The sequence below is a fragment of the Cervus canadensis genome, chromosome 7 (genome assembly GCF_019320065.1).
Source record: "Cervus canadensis isolate Bull #8, Minnesota chromosome 7, ASM1932006v1, whole genome shotgun sequence".
NCBI classification, from domain to species: Eukaryota; Metazoa; Chordata; class Mammalia; order Artiodactyla; family Cervidae; genus Cervus; species Cervus canadensis.
The window spans coordinates 11,885,536-11,907,951 of record NC_057392.1 but is presented as its reverse complement, the minus strand read 5'-3'; the positions used below and the strand labels follow the sequence as shown (position 1 = coordinate 11,907,951).

At 43.3% G+C, this 22,416-nt stretch overlaps 1 protein-coding gene across 2 annotated transcripts in view; it reads left to right on the top strand.

Moving 5' to 3' along the window:
* The window catches only part of EPHB1 (EPH receptor B1), a 452,225-nt gene that overhangs the window by 395,948 nt on the left and 33,861 nt on the right, over positions 1-22,416 (top strand). For both annotated transcript variants that reach the window (XM_043474344.1, XM_043474345.1), the window contains one exon: positions 4,836-5,051. In XM_043474344.1, the coding sequence (XP_043330279.1) occupies positions 4,836-5,051 (216 nt within the window). The remainder of the gene's footprint in view (positions 1-4,835; positions 5,052-22,416) is intronic.

Below are 22,416 nucleotides of genomic sequence, written 5' to 3'. Positions count from 1 at the left end.
TCCAAAGAATAGCAAGGACAGATAAGAAAGCCTCCCTTAGCGATCAATGCAAAGAAATAAAGGAAAACAATAGAATGTAAAAGACTAGAGATCTCTTCAAGAAAATTAGAGATACCAAGGGAACATTTCATACAAAGATGGACTCAATAAAGGACAGAAGTGGTATGGACCTAACAGAAGCAGAAGGTATTAAGAAGAGGTGGCAAGAATACACAGAAGAACTATACAAAAAATATCTTCATGGCCCAGATAACTACAATGGTGTGATCACTCACTTAGAGCCAGACATCCTGGAATGTGAAGTCAAGTGGGCCTTAGGAAGCATCACTACAAACAAAGCTAGTAGAGGTGATAGAAATTTAAGCTGTTTCAAATCCTAAAAGATGATGCTACGAAAGTGTTGCACCCAATATGCCAGCAAATTTGGAAAACTCAGCAGTGGTCACAGGACTGGAAAAGGTCAGTTTTCATTCCAATCTTAAAGACAGGCAATGCCAAGGAATGTTCAAATTACCACACAATTGCAGTCATCTAACACACTAGCAAAGTAATGCTCAAAATTCTCCAAGCCAGGCTTCAACAGTACATGAACCATGAACTTCCAGATGTTCAAGATGGTGGGGAAGCCAGGCTTCAACAGTATATGAACCATGAACTTCCAGATGTTCAAGATGGTGGATTTAGAAAAGGCAGAGGAACCAATGATCAAATTGCCAACATCAGTTGGATCATCGAAAAAGCAAGAGAGTTCCAGAAAAACATCTGCTTTATTGACTATGCCAAAGCCTTTGACTGTGTGGATCACAATAAACTGTGGAAAATTCTTAAAGAAATGGGAATATCAGACCACCTGACCTGCCTCCTGAGAAATCTGTATACAGGTCAGCAAGCAACAGTTAGAACTGGACATGGAACAACAGACTGGTTCCAAATCGGGAAAGGAGTAGGTCAAGGCTGTATATTGTCACCCTGCTTATTTAACTTATATGCAGTGTACATCATGTGACATGCAAGGCTTGATGAAGCACAAGCTGGAATCAAGATTGCTGGGGAAAATATCAATAATCTCAGATACGCAGATGACACCACCCTTATGGCAGAAAGTGAAGAACTAAAGACCCTCTTGATGAAAGTGAAAGAGGAGGGTGAAAAAGTTGACTTAAAACTCAACATTCAGAAAACTAAGATCATGGCTTCTGGTCCCATCACTTCATGGCAAATACATGGGGAAACAGTGGAAACAGTGAAAGACTTTATTTTCTTGGATTCCAAAATCCCTGTAGATGGTGTCTGCAACCATGAAATTAAAAGATGCTTGCTCCTTTGAAGAAAAGTTATGACCAACCTAGACAGCATATTAAAAAGCAGAGACATTGCTTTGCCAACAAAGGTCAGTCTGGTCAAAGCTATGGTTTTTCCAGTAGTCATGTATGGATGTGTGAGTGGACTATAAAGAAAGCTAAGCACTGAAGAATTGATGCTTTTGAACTGTGGTGTTGGAGAAGACTCTTGAGAGTCCCTTGGACTGCAAGGAGATCCAACCAGTCCATCCTAAAGGAAATCAGTCCTGAATATTCGTTGGAAGGGCTGATGCTGAAGCTGAAACTTCAATATTTTGGCCACCTGATGTGAAGAACTGGCTCATTGAAAAAGACCCCGATGCTGGGAATGATTGAAGGCAGGAGGAGAAGGGGATGACAGAGGATGCAGTGGTTGGATGGCATCACCAACTTGATGGACATGAGTTTGAGCAAGCTCCAGGAGTTGGTGATAGACAAGGAATCCTAGCGTGCTGCAGTCCATGGGGCTGCAAAGAGTCAGACACGACTGAGCGACTGAACTGACTGACTAACTGACAGCTCAGGTGGGTGTGCCAACCTGCTGAACTCTGAATTCTCAGTGAACTAGGTTCTCTGAGGACAGTGATTCTAAGATATCTGCCCCACACACCCAAGAGGCCAGGAGAAACCTACAGTCTTGGCCTGAGGTGTCTTCTGTGTCTCTTGCCAGGCACCTGGGGTTCATGGGAGAGCTGGTTATTAAGACATTATGGCCTTACTGATAATGTCAGCAATAGTGGCTGTTGTCTTAGTATTCATGAGGCACTGAGCCAGTCCCTCTGTGTGTATTATCTCATTTAACCTTGAATCTCAAATCTAAGGAATAGAGATTCACTGTACTCTTATTTTACAAATATGGTAATCACTGCTCTGGTGGTTAAATAACTTACGCAAGGGCATGCAACCAGTAAGAGATGGAGCCCAGATCTACCGTGATTTGTCTGGCTCCAAAGCCTGGACTGTTAACCATTTCTTGTCCTTTGTTGACACCAGAATCTGTAAGATGACTGATCTGAATATTCAAATCAGAATTGAAGCAGCTCATTGAAGTCTTTAATGACTTAAAGTGGAAACACAGACACAAATCTGCAAATGCTTTCAACGCTGCTCTTGGCAGAACTGCTTCCAGCCACCATCAGTGCCCTCCCCAACATCTGTCTGCAAGTGGCCTTCTGTAGGGAGACTTTTATTTTTAACCACATTGTTGTCTCCACTTACAGAGGAGAAGTAACAAACTGAATTGGAAAAAAATCGACCCTTGTGGCTTGTGGCTGAAATACATTTTCTAATATAGGAAAGTTGCATGACAACTTTCTGGGGAGGCAGATCCCCAGAGACCCACTTAGAGAATGATGGTGCTGGGGAAAGCAGGGCTAGCTTCTTAAGGAGGTGTGGAGTGAAGTTCATTAGTAAGGAAGATTTGCATCACTCACAGCACATCCAGCTCTGGCAGATGGGCACCATGTGCTAAAAACCAATCAGTTTCCAAAAAGCGGCCCTGCACTTTCTTTTGGAGTTGGTTAGAAGCAGATATTGCAGGGAAAGCGTTCTGGGCAGATTGGCAGGTGGCTAAGGTTTGAGTGAGAAATTGAAACTTGGAGTGTGTCAGACTCAGTGTGTTTTGGGGGGTCCTCCTTCTGGTGGAGGAGATGTGCTCAGGAAGGAGGAGAGGGAGTGCCATTTTGCTTCACTCCTTCAATTGACCGAGGGGCATAACCATCCCCGGACTTGCAGTCTTGCATGAGGAGCAGAGTCTTCAACAATTAATGCCACCATTGTTAAACTTTCCAATTGTTGGATTTTTTTCCTGAATAAAAAAAACGTGTAACATTTTAATAACAGCTGTTTTATTTTTCCTTACTTATTTTTGTGTAGAAAATTACTTTTGCAGAACCGCATGCCTAAATGATGTGTCCCATACATATTAGTGAGATAATGCATGTGAGTGCATTGTATGCCATCTCACAGACTGTAGATGTGCAATAAATGGGAGCTCCTCACATTGTTTATGCTTCCTGTATTTCACAGGAGGACCCTGGGGCAGAGGGAGAGGCTGCTTTGTCCAAGGTTTGTGATCAGCAGTAACTAGACTAACCCAGGGTATCTTGCCTCCTCCCACCTCTCCCCCAGCCAGAGCACCTCAATGCCTGGACCATGCTCTACTTACATAAGCCACAGCACTTAAGGGAGCAGCTGGGGCTGGACTGATTGGGAAAATGTGTTCTTGGCATCACGGCCCAGGGTCCACTGATGTAACCCGGGTGGACAATGTCCGAACTCAGTGACTTTGGGGAGGTGGAGGAAGGTACACATTCATTCACTGACAAGCTGTCGTGTGACCGTGGAGGAGGGAGGTCAGCCGGGTAAGAAACTTATTGGAAAGAAGACACCGCTTCAGGTTGGCAGGAGGTGGGGCAGGAACAGCTCTCATTCGCTGGGAAGGGCCACAAGCCAGATATGGCTCATGCACTTCTCCTGACCAGCCAGCCCTCTGAGGCACATGTGTTATCCCAGTGTCCAGAAAAACATCTTAACATTTAATTCTGGGGCCAGGAAGTAACGTACCAGTCATTCATCCAGCAAATGTTTGTTGAGCTACATCTGTCTACTCAAATGTCGTCAGCACTGGGAGTGCTATGGTGACTTCAGGAGACAGACTTCTTATCTCAGAGCAGCAGAGACATGCAGACACATAGCCATACACACATACATATCATACACACATACATACATACACACATGTCATAAACCTTCTGATATGTGCTAAGAAGGGAAGGAAGAGCATGCACTGAAAGATAGTAATATGAAAGTGCTAGTTATGCATGTGGGGGGACTGATTATAGGGACGTCCTCTCTGAGGAGGTGACATTTACGTGGAAATCTGAGGCAAGTAGGTGTTGACTGTGGGGGAGAAGCAGAGGGAAGAGCCTGTATCAGGGCCCTGAGGCAGGAAGGGCTTGGCCAGGGAGCGAACTGAAACATCACCAGGCACTGTGCCTTCAGCGTGGGAGTACAAGAGAAAGTGGCATAAGGTGATCCCCTGGGGCCCTGTGGGCCAAACTGAGGAGATGGGCACTTTCCCTTAATGCAATAGGAGGCCAGTAGAGTGCTTTAAGCCAGCCAGTGACATGAATGGATTTATGTCTTACAAGGATGGCTCTAACTTCCCTTAGAGAATGGATTTCAGAGGGGAGCAGGTGGAGGGAGGATGTTACAGGTGATGGATGAAGATGACTTGGTTAGAATGGTGGCAGTGAAGATTGAGAGGACTGAATGGCTTTGAGATGTAACTTGAAGATGAAATCCACAAGGCTTGGCTGGAAGAAGTCAGAGTATTGGAGGAGAGGTAAGAGAATGGGAGTGGGGCTGGGAGGAGGTGGAAGCAGCTTAGTCCAGCACTGACAGAAGTGACTAGCAGTGGGACCCCGGCAGCTTGGCTTCCTTGTCACCACTGAAGCCAGTCTTGATCTGGATGCCTTTGGTGTCTTATTACAGCAAAATGACGGACAGTTCACGGTGATCCAGCTGGTGGGGATGCTAAGGGGCATCGCCGCGGGCATGAAGTACCTGTCGGAGATGAACTACGTGCACCGGGACCTGGCTGCAAGGAACATTCTGGTCAACAGTAACTTGGTGTGCAAGGTATCTGACTTTGGCCTCTCCCGCTACCTCCAGGATGACACCTCAGATCCCACCTACACCAGCTCCTTGGTGAGTCCTTCTGGGTCTTTTCAGGTCAAAGCATGACAGGAGTAAAAAGTGGCTGCACGTAGCGGCGACCCATGGTGGGGCATACTGGGAGGGACTGGGACCAGAGCTCATTTCTCCTCTGGGGAAGCCAAATGCTGGGGGGACCATTCATCCAGGAGAAATGATAGCCACTGGTTGTTCAGGCAAATGTTAGGGCATGGGCTGTGAGGAAGTGTTGGTGTCTCCTCTGAAGCCATGCTGCTCCTGGCCAATGAAAGAGGATGTTTTGAAAAGGATGATTTGGGGGAGTCCAAACATTTGGTCAGTGGCATGAAAGACATCATCTACAGGGAGCAGGCTCCAGTTGGGTTGAGCACTGTGTCATCAGGTGGATTCCTGGTCCTGATTTGGGGCACATGCAGCAGCTAGTGGTAGCCTGCAGTAAGCAGCAGCAGTAAGTGGCAGTTGGAAATGAGACTTTAGTTCCCTGACCAGGCGTCCTAACCACTAGACCACAGAAGTGTGACTAGAGCCTAAATCTCCAGTCCTTACCTACCCTGACAAGAAAGAATTCTGATGAAGAGATAGAAGGTAAAGAGAAAAGTAAAACATTTTTTGCAAAAGCAGAATACATGCAGTAAGACACATGGCCGAACTCTGTGACCCTTCCCCAGGTGCTCATGCACTCCTCAGCCGAGATAGATTTCAACACACAAGTGGCTGGGAGGATAGAAGCAAAACTTATTATGAGCTGGCATCCCCTGACTTTTGACCCCCAAAGAATCTCTCTGCTCATGTGTAGTGTCTCCCTTGCCCCAAGGAGAGAAATATGTGATCTCTTGATCTTTTACTCAAAATTTAGCCCTTCTCTGTTCCTGCCATGATGGTTATTTTAAGGTGTCCACAAGAAACAAAGCCTGGCTATTTCCCTGTTTCTGTTGTTACTTCCATTTTGGAGAGCAAATAGGAGACTGATTGAAAAAGCCTACCTGGGGCCCACCTATCTTCTGTCTCAGGCAGTGCAAACAGGAGGCTAGTTGTAAGTGTCCAGCCTGAAGCCCACTTTTATTCCTGCCCATGAATTGTAAACAGGAGGCCAGTTGTAAATGCCTAGCCTGGAGCCCATTTATGTCCTGCCTTAGTCCTCTTCTCTGTCTCCATTACTTCCAGAAAACTAGAAGTTTCACAACTTGATAATTGAACAACTACAACATGATGCGTACTCTCAAATTTGTATTTCTATCTCAGCCTCCTCCTCTACAGCCTGAAAAGCTATAATCATCTGTGTCCAACTGCCTAGTTCACACAATTCCCTTTAGAACTTAACAGATCCTCAATGGAGCTCTTGATTTACTCTCCAATCTCTTCTCCCCCATCTCTTCAACTCAGTGGTTGCACCATTCCTAATGGTGAAACCTAGGAATCAGTTTTGAATTCTGTCTGTGCCTCTCCATCCAAGTTCAGTCCTTCCACTAATACTGTGTTGTTGTTGTTTAGTCATTAAGTTGTGTCCGACTCTTTTGTGACCCCGTGGACTGTAGCCCACCAGGCTCCTCTGTCCATGAGATTTCCCAGGCGAGAATATCGGAGTGGGTTGCTGTTTCCTTCGTCAGGGGATCTTCCCAACCCAAGGATCAAACCTGTATCACTTGTATTGGCAGGCATTCTTTACCATCGAGCCACCAGAGAAGCCCTACCCTATTCCTATAGGTTTCTATAAAGTCTGTTCCTTTCTTCTCATCTCTGCTGTTGTTCAGTCACGTGTCTGACTTTGCTACCACATGGACTGCAGCACGCCAGGCTTCCCTGTCCTTCATCATTTCTTGGAGTTTGCTTAAATTCATGTCCATTGAGTCAGTGATGCCATACAACCATCTCATCCTCTGTTGTCCTCTTTTCCTCCTTCATTCAATCTTTCCCAGCATCAGGATCTTTTCCAATGAGTCAGCTCTTTGCATCAGGTGACCAAAGTATCGGAGCTTCAGCTTCAGCATCAGTTCTTCCAATGAGCATTCAGGGTTGATTTTGTTTAGGATGGACTGGTTTGATCTCCTTGCAGTCCACGGGACTCTCAAGAGCCTTCTCCAACACCACAGTTTGAAAGCATCAATCCTTTGGTGCTCAGCCTTCTTTATGATCCAACTCTCACATCTGTACTGTGACCCCACCCTATTCCAAAGCACCATTCTCTCTCACCTGGACTGTTACCGTAGCTTGCTAATGAGTCTCCCTGGTTTCCTTTTGTCTTCATACAGCCATTCATAACAGCATCAAAAGTGACTGATCTTCCTAATCTACCCACCAGCTATATCCCTTAAACTTGAAAAAACAATACCTGATTATTATAAAAGTCAGAATAATACAGAGAAGAAAAAAGGATAAATAAGAACCTACAATTCCCTTAAAACAGGGTTTGGTGAACTTTTCCTAAAGGGCCGTAAAGAAAATATTTTAGACTTTGCTGGCTAAGAGGCCAAATGAGGATATTATGTACATGATTATATAACCATTTAAAATGTAACCCTTTAAAAAAAGTATGAATGCCATTCCTAGCCCCTGGGCTATAAAAAAGCAGGTGACCTGCCAGATTTGGTACTTAGGCAATGGTTTACCAACTCCTGTTCTGAAGCATCAGTTTCAACAGTTAGATGTGTCTGCTTTCACACTTTTATCTTTGCTCAAAAAGAAATTTTTTATTTTATAAAAATGGGCTCATACTGTGCCTGTTTCTCTGTGTCTTGTGTGTCTCTTGGAGATTCTTACTCCAGGTTGCTACTTTGAAAGTTTGTAAACCTTCACACTCCACTAGAGATGTATGATACCCATCTTCTGACATCCTCACCAGCATTGAAAGTAATCAATCTTTTAAAATTTGCTAATCCAAAGATGAAAAATGGTAACTTGTTTTGTTTTAATTGAATTTTCAACTGACTGCTAGAGATCTTTTTGCATAGTTATTGGGATTCATGTTTCTTCTTTCACTAATTATCTATTCATGTATTTACCTATTTTTCTATTGGGTTACTTTCTGGTTTCTTAGAAATGTATAGGAATTCTTTTTATAGTAGAGATATTGACCCTTTTTCTGCCATATATGATACAATTAGTTCCTTCACGTTTTCCTGTACAAAAAAGTACAATTCTTTTTTATAAAGATTGTTTTATTCTATTATTTTTTTCTTTTTGTCTGTTCTGCGTCTTCATTGTCGCACTCAGGCTTAGTTGCCCTGCAGTATGTGGGATCTTAGTTACCAGACCAAGGATCAAACCATGTCCCCTGCATCAGAAGGCAAATTCTTAACCACTGAATCACCAAGGAAGTCCCAGTACAATTCTTTTTTGTATTTAAAAGAATACACTTTTTTTTATATTATTTATGATACCCTTTTCACTTGCAAAAGTGGTTCATATTCATTTGGTCAAAAATATCTATCTTTTTCTGTAGAGAAAAAGATTTGTTGGATTTTTTGGCTTATTCTAAAAGTTCTGTCCATCCCAAGGTTATAAAATGCCTTTTAAAATTTCCTATACTGTTTTATTATCTTGATAGGTTTGATTTATCATGTAGCTATTTATTTAATCCATTCCTCTGTCTATTCGCCACTCCACCCTATTTTGTTGATACATTTCCAGATAAGTTGTAGACATTAGTACACATCACCCATAAACACTTTAGCATATGTCTTTTAATGAGAATATATATATTTCTTTATACTTCTTTCCTTGATTAAGGCAAAATTTGCATATAAAGAAGTACACAGATCTTAAGTGTACATTTACAGAGTTTTAACAAATGCATGCAACTATGTGACCCAAAATTCTATCAAAATAGAGAACTTTGTCATCATACCAGAAAATTCCCTCATGTCCTTCCCCTGTCCCAGATGCAGAGGTGCCTGATCTTTTGACTTTTTTCAACTATAGGTTTCTTTTGTCTCTTCTAGAACTCCTCATAAATGGAATCAGGATGCTCTTCATGCCTGACTGCTTTCTTTTAGCATTCTGAGTAGGAGATCCTTTCCTGTTGCTGAGTGAAGCAGTAGTTTTTTCTTAATTACTGTAACAGTCTATGTTTATTTATCCATTCTCTTGTTGGCAGACACCAGGGCTATTCTCAAATATGATCTTGAATATGTTAGGACATATATTTTTATTGAGTTTTTATGCAGGTAAATATAGAAAATTATATCAACACCATTTTTTGAAGATATTTTCTATATTTTATTGGATCATATGTCATTCTTATCATATGTTAAGTTCCTTACATAAACTATGTTTTGATTCTAAAATCTCCTCCGTTGGTCAATTTATTTACTCTTATATAAGCCCAACCATATTATTCTAATTGTAGTAACTTTTTTAAGTTTTACTTTGATATTATTATTCTGATTATATTAATTTTAGCAAGAGTTTTACTATTTGGATAAATTGAAGTATCTTCATTCTTCTTTCAAAAATCTTGGCTCTTTTCAAATGTCTTTTCTTTCAACTTAAGATCACTTTGTCTAGTGATCTACCTAAAACTCCCTAGTAATACATATATACTCACATATGAATTTTGAATGGAACACTATTCTACATTTGGAAAGACTGACATTTTGATGACCTTGAGTCATATAATGTGAGCCAAACATAGAATCTGTATATGCCTTACATTGAAAGTTTCTTGGATGTAAAGCTTCCTATGTTATTGTCCTATACACATTATTTAGATCATCTGTTGTGACTTTGTATATGTTTCTTCTAAATGATGAAGCTTATAAACTCCTAAAACTAACAGCTTTCAGGATCCATTTTACCATATTATTCTTCCATGTTTTTCGTTTTATTCAAAATAGAGAAAATTATCATGTTTGATTACTAAACTATGTTTCTAAAAATGCAGTTTATTCACATGAAAAATATTTATTGATCATCTACTATGTGCCAATCCTGGGCTACAATCTGGAGGCACAATTAGGATTGAAAAGAGACAGCATTACTGTTCTCACATTACTCACAACTGAATGAGGAAAGGGAAGCTTAGTCAGATGCATACACAAATAAGTGCATAATTGACAGTTGAGATGAGAGTCACTGTGTTCTGTGACAGCATGAAGAAAATAATACATAAGAAAAACAGCCTTATTAGATCTAGGGGAATTAAGGAGAGCTTTCAGAGGAGATGGGCTCCAGCAGAGATTTGAAGAATAAATCAACCAAATGCATGAGGTAGGTCAGAGAACTGAGAAACATAAGCAGTACATACAAAGGGCTTGTGTCATAGGGAAGGTAGAATTTTAGAAGAGCTAAGAGAGGACATTTGTACTTGACATTTGGGTAAAGAAGGGAAACTGACCAATGAGGTCAGCAGTAGTTACACGAGATGGGGCCTCCTGGACATTTGTGATGGAATTCACTGCCTTAGGGCAATGAGCAGTCTTTCTGTGTATGGGGGTAGGGGTGGGGGGAGAGGGCATTCTGTGTATGGGGGTAGGGGTGGGGGGAGAGAGGCGTGTACACAGATGCACACACATGACCCAAAGGTGATTAATTTCCATTTTAGAAACATAGCCTGGTTTTTCCTCTTGCTTTTTCTTTCCAATATCTTCCCTCCCTTCTTTATAAACAAACAAAAAACCTCTCTTGGCTTCCTTCCTTCTTTCTTTCTCCAAAAGGCCATTTGGCAGGTCCAGTTTAGGTAGATGTCCTGACCTAGAGAAGTAAACCCTAGCAGGAATTGAGACTCATAGGTGAGGGAGCTGGAAACCCGATATGATTGGGATATTAGCTATATATAAGCTATATATATCTGAAAATTATATTGGAGATAATGGAAGCTTTTGGAAAAGGAGGTATAAGTATGGAAAGCATGAAAGCTAGAATGAATTATGTGAACTGAAGCAGAAATAGGGAAAATGTATCCCCTCAGACTTCTGAGGCTTTGTCTTCAAAGTTGCTGTTGAATAAATAGCCTCTCCATGTTTAAAAAAATTGAACTGGAATTGGAGGTATCAGTGTGAAACTTGTGGTTTTCAATATAAAAAGAGATAAATAAATATGAGCTGAGAGTGCCTCAAAGCAATGGCACCCATGTAGCAAAAAATACACCTGGCACTCAGATCTTGGATTCTATATTCTCTTATATACTAAAAGCAACCAGGACTCACTAGCTAAATGGCCCCTTCCAGAGCCTACACAGAGGAAGTATGTACATTGTTTTGTGCCAGAAAGTAAGAAAGTACTCAAAGAATAATGGTAATATGTCAAAACAACACAATACTCAGCTTGAAGGACTTCCCGGTGTCCAAATATAGGATAATTTAGAACTTAATATATACTGATGGTAGCAGATTATAATCTACTGAATAAGATAGGAACTGTGGAGTTAACACTGATATGAATATAAATGAATAAAGAGAAGAAAGAGTGGAAAGAATGATGTTAGTAGAAAAATCACTATTTGGTGACCATCAGATTAATAGTTAAGAAACATCAGTGGATGCTTGTACTTGGGGTGAAACTGGAGAGAGAAATGGGGATCTTACATAGCCTCAAAGTATTTCCCCCAAAATATGTATTACAAAAGAGGAGAAAGTAACTTTACAGAGAAATCTGGTAACAGCATCTGAATCAAATGTTTAGAGTTCACACCACCAATAACAGACACTGTGCCGTTAAGAAGATGCAGTGAAAGAACATAACATTTCAGATACTCTGTTCAAAATGTATAACTTGGGTCTTATCATGAGGAAACATCAGAAAAATTAAAATTGAGATATGCTTTATTAAATGCCTAACCTATGATCTTGCAATTTCAAAGTCATGAGAGTTAAGTAGACCAACAACTGTTCCAGATTGAAGGCCATTAAAGAGGCATGATAACTGGGTAGTACAGATGATCCCTCTAGGGCATTTCTGTGACAATTTTTAAGAATTTGAATGGAATATCTTGATGAAGAGTGTATAGGCATTTTTGGTAGTAATCTTGAAGCTTTTCTAGATATTGAAACTTGTTTAAGAATAAAATATATTTAAAAAACATTTACCATGACTCAAATGTGGAGGACAGATGGCAAAAGTGGAAGCAATGTGTATTAGGAGGCTAAGGGCAGTGGGGGTGAATGAAACCCAGAGGAATCGGGAGAGAAACATGGAAAAGACTTGACAGTGGGTGATACTTGGGTGTGAGGGTGACAGAGGTCCAAGGATGACACCTGCATCTTGGACTGTGCCTCTGGGTGGATGGTGGTGCCGTTCTCTGATTGAATGGGGATGCTGGAAAGGAACTGGTTAGAGAAATAGCAGGTTTTGAGTGAATTGTGGGTTTAGTTTAAATAAGTATTTCTCAAATTTTGGTGGGTATCAGGTTTACCTGGAGTTAATAAGGAGCATAGAGGCACAGATTCCCGGATGATTCTGATACAAAATTTTGAAAGACTCTTGTTTAGAAAATTTTGACTTTTATGTGCTTGTAGGCTAAGTAGAGCTGCTGAATAGGCTGCTGGTTATGGGTTTGGAGCATGAGGGAGAAGTCCAAATGAGATGTGCATTGAGGAGTCATCAGCATAAAGACAAGAATCAAAATAGGGGGTGTAAATGTATTTGACTCAGGCAGGAGAGGACAGAGAGGGCAAAGGGATTCATTCTGAGCATGAAGAAGCTCAACAGTGAACAACACAAACACACAAAAATAAAGTAGGAGCATGAATGCTCAACTGTCCCTTTCCTCTAGAGAGGCAATTACTGAGAATTTCCTGTACATCCTTCCCCCTCACTTTGCAGAGTAGGGATCTGAGGCCCAGAGTGATCAAATGAGCTACTCAGTCACAGAGCCTGTTGGTATAGCTTTGGTCCTTCAGTCCAGTCTCTAGACTGTGAGCCCAGTGCTTGGGACACCTGGGCTCTCTCCCTGGCCCCACAGTGTGCCAGACTCCCTACTCATATTGGGTCATTTGTGATGTCCCAGGAAGCCTATTTCTCCTTCTTTCTTTCCCCTTTCCTTCCCAAAGATCCAGAAAAGAAGTGTCATGTTTGCCAACTGGCTCTGCTGGCCTTTGGGTGATGTGGAGGTCAGGCCATGTTGCATCACTGCCACTACCCCATCTTTAGGCAGAGGTGGGCAGGCTATTAACTTTCATTTGTCTATGTCTTTTTTCAGCTCTACTTCTTCACAATTTTCAGGGTTACTCTAGGATGGATATATATTTCTCTGGTTGCTTTTAAGATTTTCCCATTATTTTCTGTTTTTAACTTGACTATGATGTGCCTGGTAATGTCTGCCCCCCCACCCCCCAAATTTATCTTTTTGAGATTCTCTAAGCTTCTTAAATTGTAAATTTATGTCTTTCACTATTATTTGGAAATTTTTCAACCACAATTCTTCATATATTATTTCCTGTCCCCTTTTCCCTCCTTCTAGGACTGTAATTACCAATGTGTAGATTGTCCCCCAGGTTCCTAAGGCTCTGTTCATTATTTTCCACTTTGTTTTCTTCTCCGTTCCTCATATTTAAATTCATTGATTCTTTCATTTACCATCTCTATTCTTCTGAAAATGTCCCTCAAGAGATTTTTTTCTGCTATGGTATTTTTTTAGCTCTATACTTTCTTATGAATCTTTCTTTTATACTTTCTAATTGTTCACCGAGATGTCTTGTCTTTTTTATTCATCATAACTATATTTTTCTTTACCCCATTGAGCACAGCCATAGTAACCACTATCATAAATCTAGGTCATCCTGGGGTTGGCATCTTTTTTCCCCATGAAGATGGATCACATTTCTTTGGCTGTTTGTATGTCTAGTAGTTTTGGATTACATGTGTTGTGAATGTTATTATGTGATGTAGAGACTCTGAATTCTGTAACATTGACCCAAAGAGTATTGATGTTTTTGATATAGCAGGAAATTAACATGTTATACTCAACCTGCAGACTCTATTATGTCTGTAGTGGGCAACAGCTCAGTTCCTGTGGCTTTCAGTCTATCTTATGCTTGCATGGTTTAGGAGTCAGCCATAGAATTGAGGAAAGTTTACACCCAGAATTTGGAATTCCATTTCCCTGGCTGTCTTGTGTTGAGGGATTCTTCCCCAGCTCTCCAGCATCCCTGATTATCCAGGACTCCTTCCCTTGGTTTCATCAGCCAGAAAGATGGTAGGTTTTTTCCATTAGTGCTTTAGCCACTGGGTGGACAGCTGCCCCACGGCAAAACTGCAAAAAGTAAGACTTACCTTGTGCTGCTCAGTTTCTGGAACCTTCAGGTAGTTTTTCCTTTCTTTTTTTTCCTTCTTTCCTTTTCTCTTCTCTTGTATTTTGTTTTAATTTGCAGAGTATCTGTTTGTCAGAGGCATACTCCTCCACACTAGAAGTGGAACCTTCGGCTTATTAATAACCCTTAATCAGCAGATCCATGAAATAGCCCTTAAGCCAGCTCTGCTCCATCTTAAGTTCCCTATTTATGCAATTCTTTCAAGATCTTTAAACATCGTCAGCTTCTAACACATCTTGTTTTACTTTATAAGTGAAGACCTCAGTCATAGCTATTAAAGTTTTCTAGTTTTTCCTACCAGACCCTCAGCCTTCATCTCTTATTCTGTCTTAATTCTCTACCATGCTTCCCCCCAGGTCTTCCTTCTCTGTTTTAAATTGCTATTTCTAGCCTCAGGAGCATTTCCTTCCCATCAGGCTCCTGGTATAATGAACAGATAGAATTGCTCCTTTGTGCTCTTATGATTGAAATAAGCCCACTAAAACAGGGAGGAGTTCTGAATTGCTCCTAACATTCCAGAGAGACAGATCAATGAGCTTAGCTGGGCTCTAACACCTGTACAGTTTGCACGACTTTCCTTTTGGCAGGTATATGTCTGAATGCTGTTATGGGTATTCAAAATAACATTTCCATTTGTCTCAGTTTGCTCAAGCAGCTATAACAAAATATCATAGACTAGGTTGCTTACACATTAAACACTTATTTCTCACAGTTTTGGAGAAACTAGAGACTGGGAAGTCCAAGATCAAGATGCTGGCAAATTTAGTCTTGACAAGAGCCCTCTTACTGGCTTGCAGTTGGCAGCCTTCTTGCTCTATGCTCACATGGCAGAGAGAGTCAGAGGCAGAGAAAGAGACAGAGAAAGCAAGCAGCTCTGGCTTCTCTTCCTCTTCCTGCTGCCTCTTCCTATAAGGACACTAATCCCATCTTGGGGTCTCCACCCTTATGACCTCCTCTAGACCCAATTACCTCCCAAAGGCCCCACCTGCAAATACCATCACATTGGAGGCTATGTGATAAATATAAACATGAATTCATATGAATCTGGGGAGGACATGTACATTTAGTCCATGACACCATGATTGAGTTACAGACCCAGACTCTGTGTTTGACTTCACAGGTCACATACTAGTAGCACAAAAAGGCACTCATTATCAGGGAAAGTGCCACATCTTTGGTTAACTCTTTGTATTTGGGGCTCACAAACACAATTCACAAACCTGACCTTCACCCTTTCTCAGCCCACACTGGTAGACAGAGCCCTCACAGGGCTCCACGGACACTGTCTGTGTGGCAGCTTTCTGCTGGGTAAGTCAAAAGCTCTGCTCCAGCATGCCTGGCTTTCTTTTCTGATCAGTAGGAAGAGGTACCATCTCATCCCTTTGTGAGCAGAATCTTAGTATTCAGAGTATTCGGAGTATGTGAGCTCCTTAGTATTCAGCCAGGTTCCTTCTGCTAAAGCAGTGTCAACTTTCGCATCCTTCAGAGCCCCAGGCTATCTCTCTAGGAAGTCTCTGGCCCCGCCCAGGCCTTCCCTCAGTGCTGCTCCCTGCAGGCCTCCCTGTTTTATGTGAAGTGCACTCTGTCTTCAAGATGCCTCTGATCTTCCCAAGCCCCTTCCCCTTTGCTCTGCCTGCCTCTCAGCCCTCTTGTCTCAGCCTTGGCTCCCAGTGTGTTTCTGGTGTTTCTGCTTTTCTGAGGCTCCCTTCTGTCCAAGCCTGCCTGTGCCTCCCTCCTTCTGGCTTTCTCTGTTCAAATGTCAGCTGACGTTCCTTGCCTGCTCTGTCCCCATCTGTGAACCTCAAACAGAGCTGCTTCTTGGGTATCTGCCCTTCCTGGCAGAAAGCAGAATCCATCTTCTCAGGTGATCAGCCAGCCCACATCTGGGCTGCCCAGCTCTCCCTCACGTGCTGCACTCCCTACTGCCACCCCTGCTTTCCATGAAGTCGGACTCTGGGATGGCTCAGCTGGGCCCCTTCCTCTAGAATCTGCTCCGTCTGTGTCAGACACAGTGCCCCTCACCCCGGGGGCACTGGACATGGAGGATCCACCCTCCCTGCGGGACAAGGGTCAGTCTGTCCCCCGAAGCCATCTCTGGAGCACCTGGCCTCAGGGCTCTTCCTGAATCTGCTCCACGTGTGCTCTGCAGAGGCCCTTGTTCCCCTGTGATGAATTTCAGTCACCCATCACCATGGAGGCAGGACCCTTGTCTTGTCCTCTCCCATTATTCCCGTGACTTATCACCTTAGCCACAGCCTGCATCCTCACTGTGTTTCTGGGAGACAGCATCCATTCTAGCCATGATTGATTCCCGCTGAAGTCTCTAGGGCCTCTCCTTTCATAAAAAAATTGGCCTTTATTCCATGATATGCTGCCCATGTCTTCAGGAATGTGGGCTGGGAAGGTGGCAAAAAGATCTTTCTAGAACTCTCTCCCACTCTGGGGTGGCAAAATGGTTCTTTGAACATGGTAGGAATATGCAGGGTTTGGCTTTCCCTGGTGGCTGAGACAGTAAAGAATCTGCCAGCAATACAGGAGACTCAGGTTCAATCCCTGGGTTGGGAAGATCCCCTGGAGAAGGGAATGGCAACCAAGTCCACTATTTTTGCCTGGAGAATTCCATGGACAGAGGAGCTTGGCAAGCTACAGTCCATGGGTCATAAAGAGTCGGACATGACTGAGCAACTAACCCTATGCCCTATAGCCTTTGGTCTCCTCATCCCTAAAACAGGATTTGTAAGAATTATAAGATTCATACAACTCCCTATGATAAACTGGAAACAACCCCTAATGCAAGTCCTGCCCTGGTCACAGCGTCTGCAATAATTGTGGGAACTGCCACCAGTGCTTTCCAGGCTCTCAGAATCCATACCCCACAGAAAGACACCCAGGTACACGTTGTCAAGGCTGACTAGTGAAAAAGATTGTGACTTTCCCTCTTCCGAGTCATTCCAAAACAGAAAACAGTAGAGCAGAGAGCTTCTAGAAACCCAGGAAAAGCTGATATTCAAAAGGAAAACTGAGGTTCCTCGTGGCAGGATCGGCATGGAAGAATTTTGAAAGATTTCACCTTCCAAGGCAGGGGGTACAGCCTCATGGCCAAAAGAATCAAAACAAAACAGAAGCAATATTGTAACAAATTCAACAAAAACTTGAAAAACGGTCCACGTAAAAAAAAAAAAATCTTAAAAAATAAAACCCATGGTTCTCACACTTCCTTGTGCCCCAGAATGCCCTAGAAGGCTAGGAAAGCATAGATTTCTGGGTCTCACACTCAGAATTTCTGATCAGTGGGCCTGAGATAGGGCCCAGGAATATGCATTTCATACAAGAACCAGATAATGCTGATACCACTAGTTCTGGACCGCACTTTTAGAATGTCTGCATTGAAACTGTTTGAGGAAGCATAAATTTCCCCACAAACCTACGTTGCAAGACATGTCAGTTATTTTTCAAAAATCAGAGTAAATCTGATACTGAGTCCCTGTCCAATTAAACTAGGAAGGAAAATGTGTTTTCAGCTCTTCCTCTCTCCCCAAGCCCCGGGGAGTATGCAGGTCCTGGGGCCACCCTTGGGCACTGTGTCTTTGCAGGAACTGGAGCCCCCCTGCCTTAGTCCAGCATCACCTGTGTCTGAGAAGGCAGAGAGGGCACCACACCTGTGAGTGTCCCCACCACAGAGCCCCACACCAGCATATGCCTCCAGGTCTCAGCACCCCTATCTGACCCTGCTACTTTGCTCCACCTAAAACCCATTTCCCAGATCTGAATGCCTCACCCCTGCCCCATTCATCAGCTCTCTTTTGGGTGGGGGTGGGGGTGAGAAGCATAACTGATTAAATCAGTCCTGAAGATCCTGAGGTTGGTTTTGAGGAGTTGGAGACCAACTGATGATCACCCTCAGCTTTGAGATTCTTCTATGCCACAGCACCAAACTTACATGACTTAACATCTCCATCATTTTCATTGACATGGTTACTGTCCAGTCACTGAAGTTCAGCATGCAGAGGTTTTATACATTGCACTTGTTTAGCCTCCATCTTCTTTAAGTCAATAAGTGCTTAAGGAAGGGAAGTTGTCCAGGGTGCCTGAGGGGCACGTCTGAGATGGAGAGTCTTTTTTTCTCTAGGAACCTGCTTGGGAGACTTTCAAATAGGGAATCGACAGAGAAAATCAATGGAGGGGTCAGAGCCTCAGCCTTAGAGGCCCTCCCCCTGCCCCATGCCAGGTCCTCAGCCCACCCTGCACAGGGGAAGCAGGTACCACAAACCAGTCTGAGACAGCCTTTGCTTGGACACACTCCGAAGGAGTGGAAGACCTGCATCACTGTCCTTGAACCAGCGGGGGACTGAGGGCAAAGCTGGGAGCACAGCCGTCTTGCGTCCAGGCTGCCCAGACTTTCTGTTCACCAGCAGCCAGTGGTGCAATCTCCAGCCCTCATGGGTGACAAATGGTTAGGGGGATTCTAGGTGAAGATAGGAAGCCTCTGTGAACTTTTTTTTAAATTAATTTTTGTTGGAGTATAGTTGCTTTACAATGTTGTGTCAATTTCCATTGTACAGTAAAGTGAATCAGCTATACATATGCATATATCCCATCATTTGGGGGTTTACTTCCTGTGTTGATCACCACAGAGCACTGAGCAAAGTTGCCTGTGTTATACAGTAGTTTCTCAGTAGTTTATATTTTATATATAGTATCAATGTGCATGCTAAGTCACTTCAGTCATGTCCGACTCTTTATGACCCTATGGACCATACCCTATCAGACTTCTCTGTCCATGGGATTCTCCAAGCAAGAATACTGGAGTGGGTTTCCATACCTTCCTCCAGGTGATCTTCCTGACCCAGGAATTGAACCCACATCTCTTATGTCTTCTGCATTGGCAGGCAGGTTCTTTATCACTCAGCACCACCTGGGATCCCCGTAGTATCAATAGTGTTGTTGTTCAGTCATCAAGTTGTGCCTGACTCCTAGTGACCCAATGGACAGTAGCATGCCAGGCTTCCCCGTTGCTCACCATCTCCTGGAGCTTGCCCAAGTTCACGTCCATTGAGTCAGTGATGCTATCCAAACATCTCATCTTACATCACCCTCTTCTCCTTCTGCCTTCAATCTTTCCTAGGATCAGGGTCTTTTCCTTTGAGTTGGCTTTTCATATCAGGTGGCCAAAGTATTGGAGCTTCAGCTTCAGCATCAGTCCTTCCAATGAGTATTCAGGGTTGATTTCCTTTAGGATTGACTGGCTTGCTCTCCTTGATGTCCAAGGGACTCTCAAGAGTCTTCTCCAGTACCACAGTTTGAAAGCATCAATTCTTTGGTGCTCTGCCTTCTTTAGGGTCCAGCTGTCACATCCGTGCATGACTACTTGAAAGACCATAGCTTTGACTATGTGGACTTTTGTTGGCAAAGTGATGTCTTTGCTTTTTAACACACTGTCTGGGTTTGTCATAGCTTTCCTTCCAAGAAGCAATCGTCTCCTAATTTCTTAGCAGCAGTCATCATTCACAGTGGTTTTAGAGCCCAAGAAGAGGAAATCTGTCACTGTTTCCACCTTTTCCCCTTCTATTTGCCATGAAGTGATGGGAATCCCAACACCATGATCTTAGTTTTTTAATATTGAGTTTTAATTGTCTTTCACCCTCATCTAGAGGTTCTTTAGTTCCTCTTCACTTTCTGTCATTAGAGTGGTATCATCTGCATATCTGAGATTGTTGATATTTCTCCTGGCAATCTTGATTCCAGCTTGTAACTCATCCAGCCCAGCCTTTCGCATGATGTAAGCTGCGTATAAGTTAAATAAACCGGATGACAATATATAGCCTTGTCATACTCCTTTCTCACTTTTGAGCCAGTCCATTGTTCCATATAAAGTTCTAATTGTTGCTTCTTGACCTGTATACAGGTTTCTCAGGAAACAGGTAAGATGATCTGATATTCCCATCTCTTTAAGAGATTCCACAGTTTGTTATGATCCACATAGTCAAAGGTTTAGGGCAGTCAATGAAACAGAAGTAGCTGTTTTTTTTTCTGGAATTCCCTTGCTTTCTCTTTTCTCAATAGTGTGTGTGAATGTATATGTGAATTTTTTTTAAAGCCTGTGGTGAGTGACTTCCATCAGTATCACACACATCATGTGGACAGGCACCTACACAGGTATAGTGCAATATACACACATAGATACCCTAGCACAATCAAAGACACAGAGAAACACACAGGCCCCCAGGGCTACTTTGAGACAGACTCATGCAGACACAGACCCTCCCAGCTGCTGTGGGGCAAGGGCTAGGCTGTTCCTTTCCTTACCACTGAGAAGTGAGTGATACTGCTAAAGCCTTCTATTTTGTTTGGGGGTCATTTTGTTTGTTTTGTTGCTGTTGTTTTGTTTGTTATATAGTGCACTTAATACTTAAAAGATGCTGGAAAGCAGAAAATTACCGCAGAGACAATCACTCCTCCCAGGCTCCAGGAGAGAGCCCCCTCCGTCTGCACTCTGCAGTCTCTCCTTCAGAAGTTGCCGCTAAGAAGGTTGTCCCTCTGCCTAATGTTTTGGGTTCAGGCTAGGAACTCAGTCCTTCCAAATGAGAAAGGTGTGCTGGCTGTCTGCCCAGTGACTTCAGGTCCAGTTTCCCTTCTCCTCACCCTTCTTGGCAGTTTTTGCATTTAAATCATACTTCTCCTCCTGGTCTGATCCCGGGCTTCCCTCAGGAGGCCATTTTCAAATTATGATTCCTTGCTCGTCTTTCAATCATTGAACTAGGGTAACAGGTTCTCTCTTGGGTGGATGACAAAGTGCAGAAGAACAAAAACAAGGAAAGAAAAGAGGGGAACCGCTTTAATTGCAGCCAGAATAAAACTGAATCCCGGTCCCCTGGACTTTCCCCAGTTGCATTAATTAAGCTGAGGGTTGAACCATTCAAGTGCCGCCTCCCTAGCCCCTGCTCTGCCTCTGACATCACTCTTCCAGCGGCAACCCTGCCCCTGCTCCAGTGCTCTCTTTCCCAGGATCACTTTGTCACCAGATGCTCAGTTAGGGATATTAGGCCCTGACTGAAATGCCCTTTTGAAAAAGACTCAGCATAATTATTATTAGTAAGGCCAGTGTATTATTAGCATGAGTGGAATCAGGATGGGATTTCAGAGCCTGAGCCAGCTCGTACCCTGGGGAGTGGAGCGAGGCCCAGGTCAGGTTTCTCAGCCAGCACTTCTCTCTGCTCTGAGCCTGGTGTGTGGGTTCAGCCAGGAAAAGCCTCCTCCCTATGTGCCTGTCATCATGCCTGTCATCATGCAGGAGGGGCCGGCCACCTGCAGGAAAGTGCAGGCCCCTGCAATGCCTCCACCAGTCATTCTCAGCAAACACATATTAAGCACCTATTGTGTACAAAATACAGCAATGAAAAAAACAGATGCTTCCTGAGCTCCTTGAATTTCCCTCCTAGCAAAAAAGATGGACATTAAACAACAAATGCGATTAATCATGTAATTACAGTAGTTGCATGCTATAATTACAATTGTTAGGTGCCATGATGAAACAGATATCAAGCATGTGTTACATACTCTGAGGAAGGAACGTCTGGCCTGAAACTCAGAGGTGGAAAGGTGTTCATTAGGGAAAGAGTGAAGCCAGGGCCCCATGAAGACCATCCCAGCAGGGTCAGGGTGTGGAGGGGAGGAGAGTGCTGGGAAAGCTGGTGCATAGCACAGCTGGGGGAGAATCAGCTGTCCAGGAAGAAAAACTTTCAAAAGGGATGGTGTGGGAATGGTGAGGAGAGGTGAGTCAGCTTCATGCGATAGGACCATGAGCCACACAAGCGGGCTCCCAGTAGCTTTGCTCCAGCCTTTGTGATCTAGGGGTGGGACTGGGGGTGGGAAGAGAGGAGGAGCCGTAAATGAGACCCTGACCCAGACCCTCAGGGAATAGGCTGGGGGCCCCTATGCAGAAATGAAGGCTTGAAACCTGAGGGCACCTGGATTGAAGCACACCCAGCAGAGGGTGGAGAGCCAGATTTCACCTTCTCAGCTGAAGTCCCAAAGAGTGAGTCAAGAAGTCAGTGAAGCTGTCAATCAAGGATCATTGATTCCTTGCAAGAGCCAAGGACCTCTGCTAGGGAAGGAGAATAAACGTTATTTATATC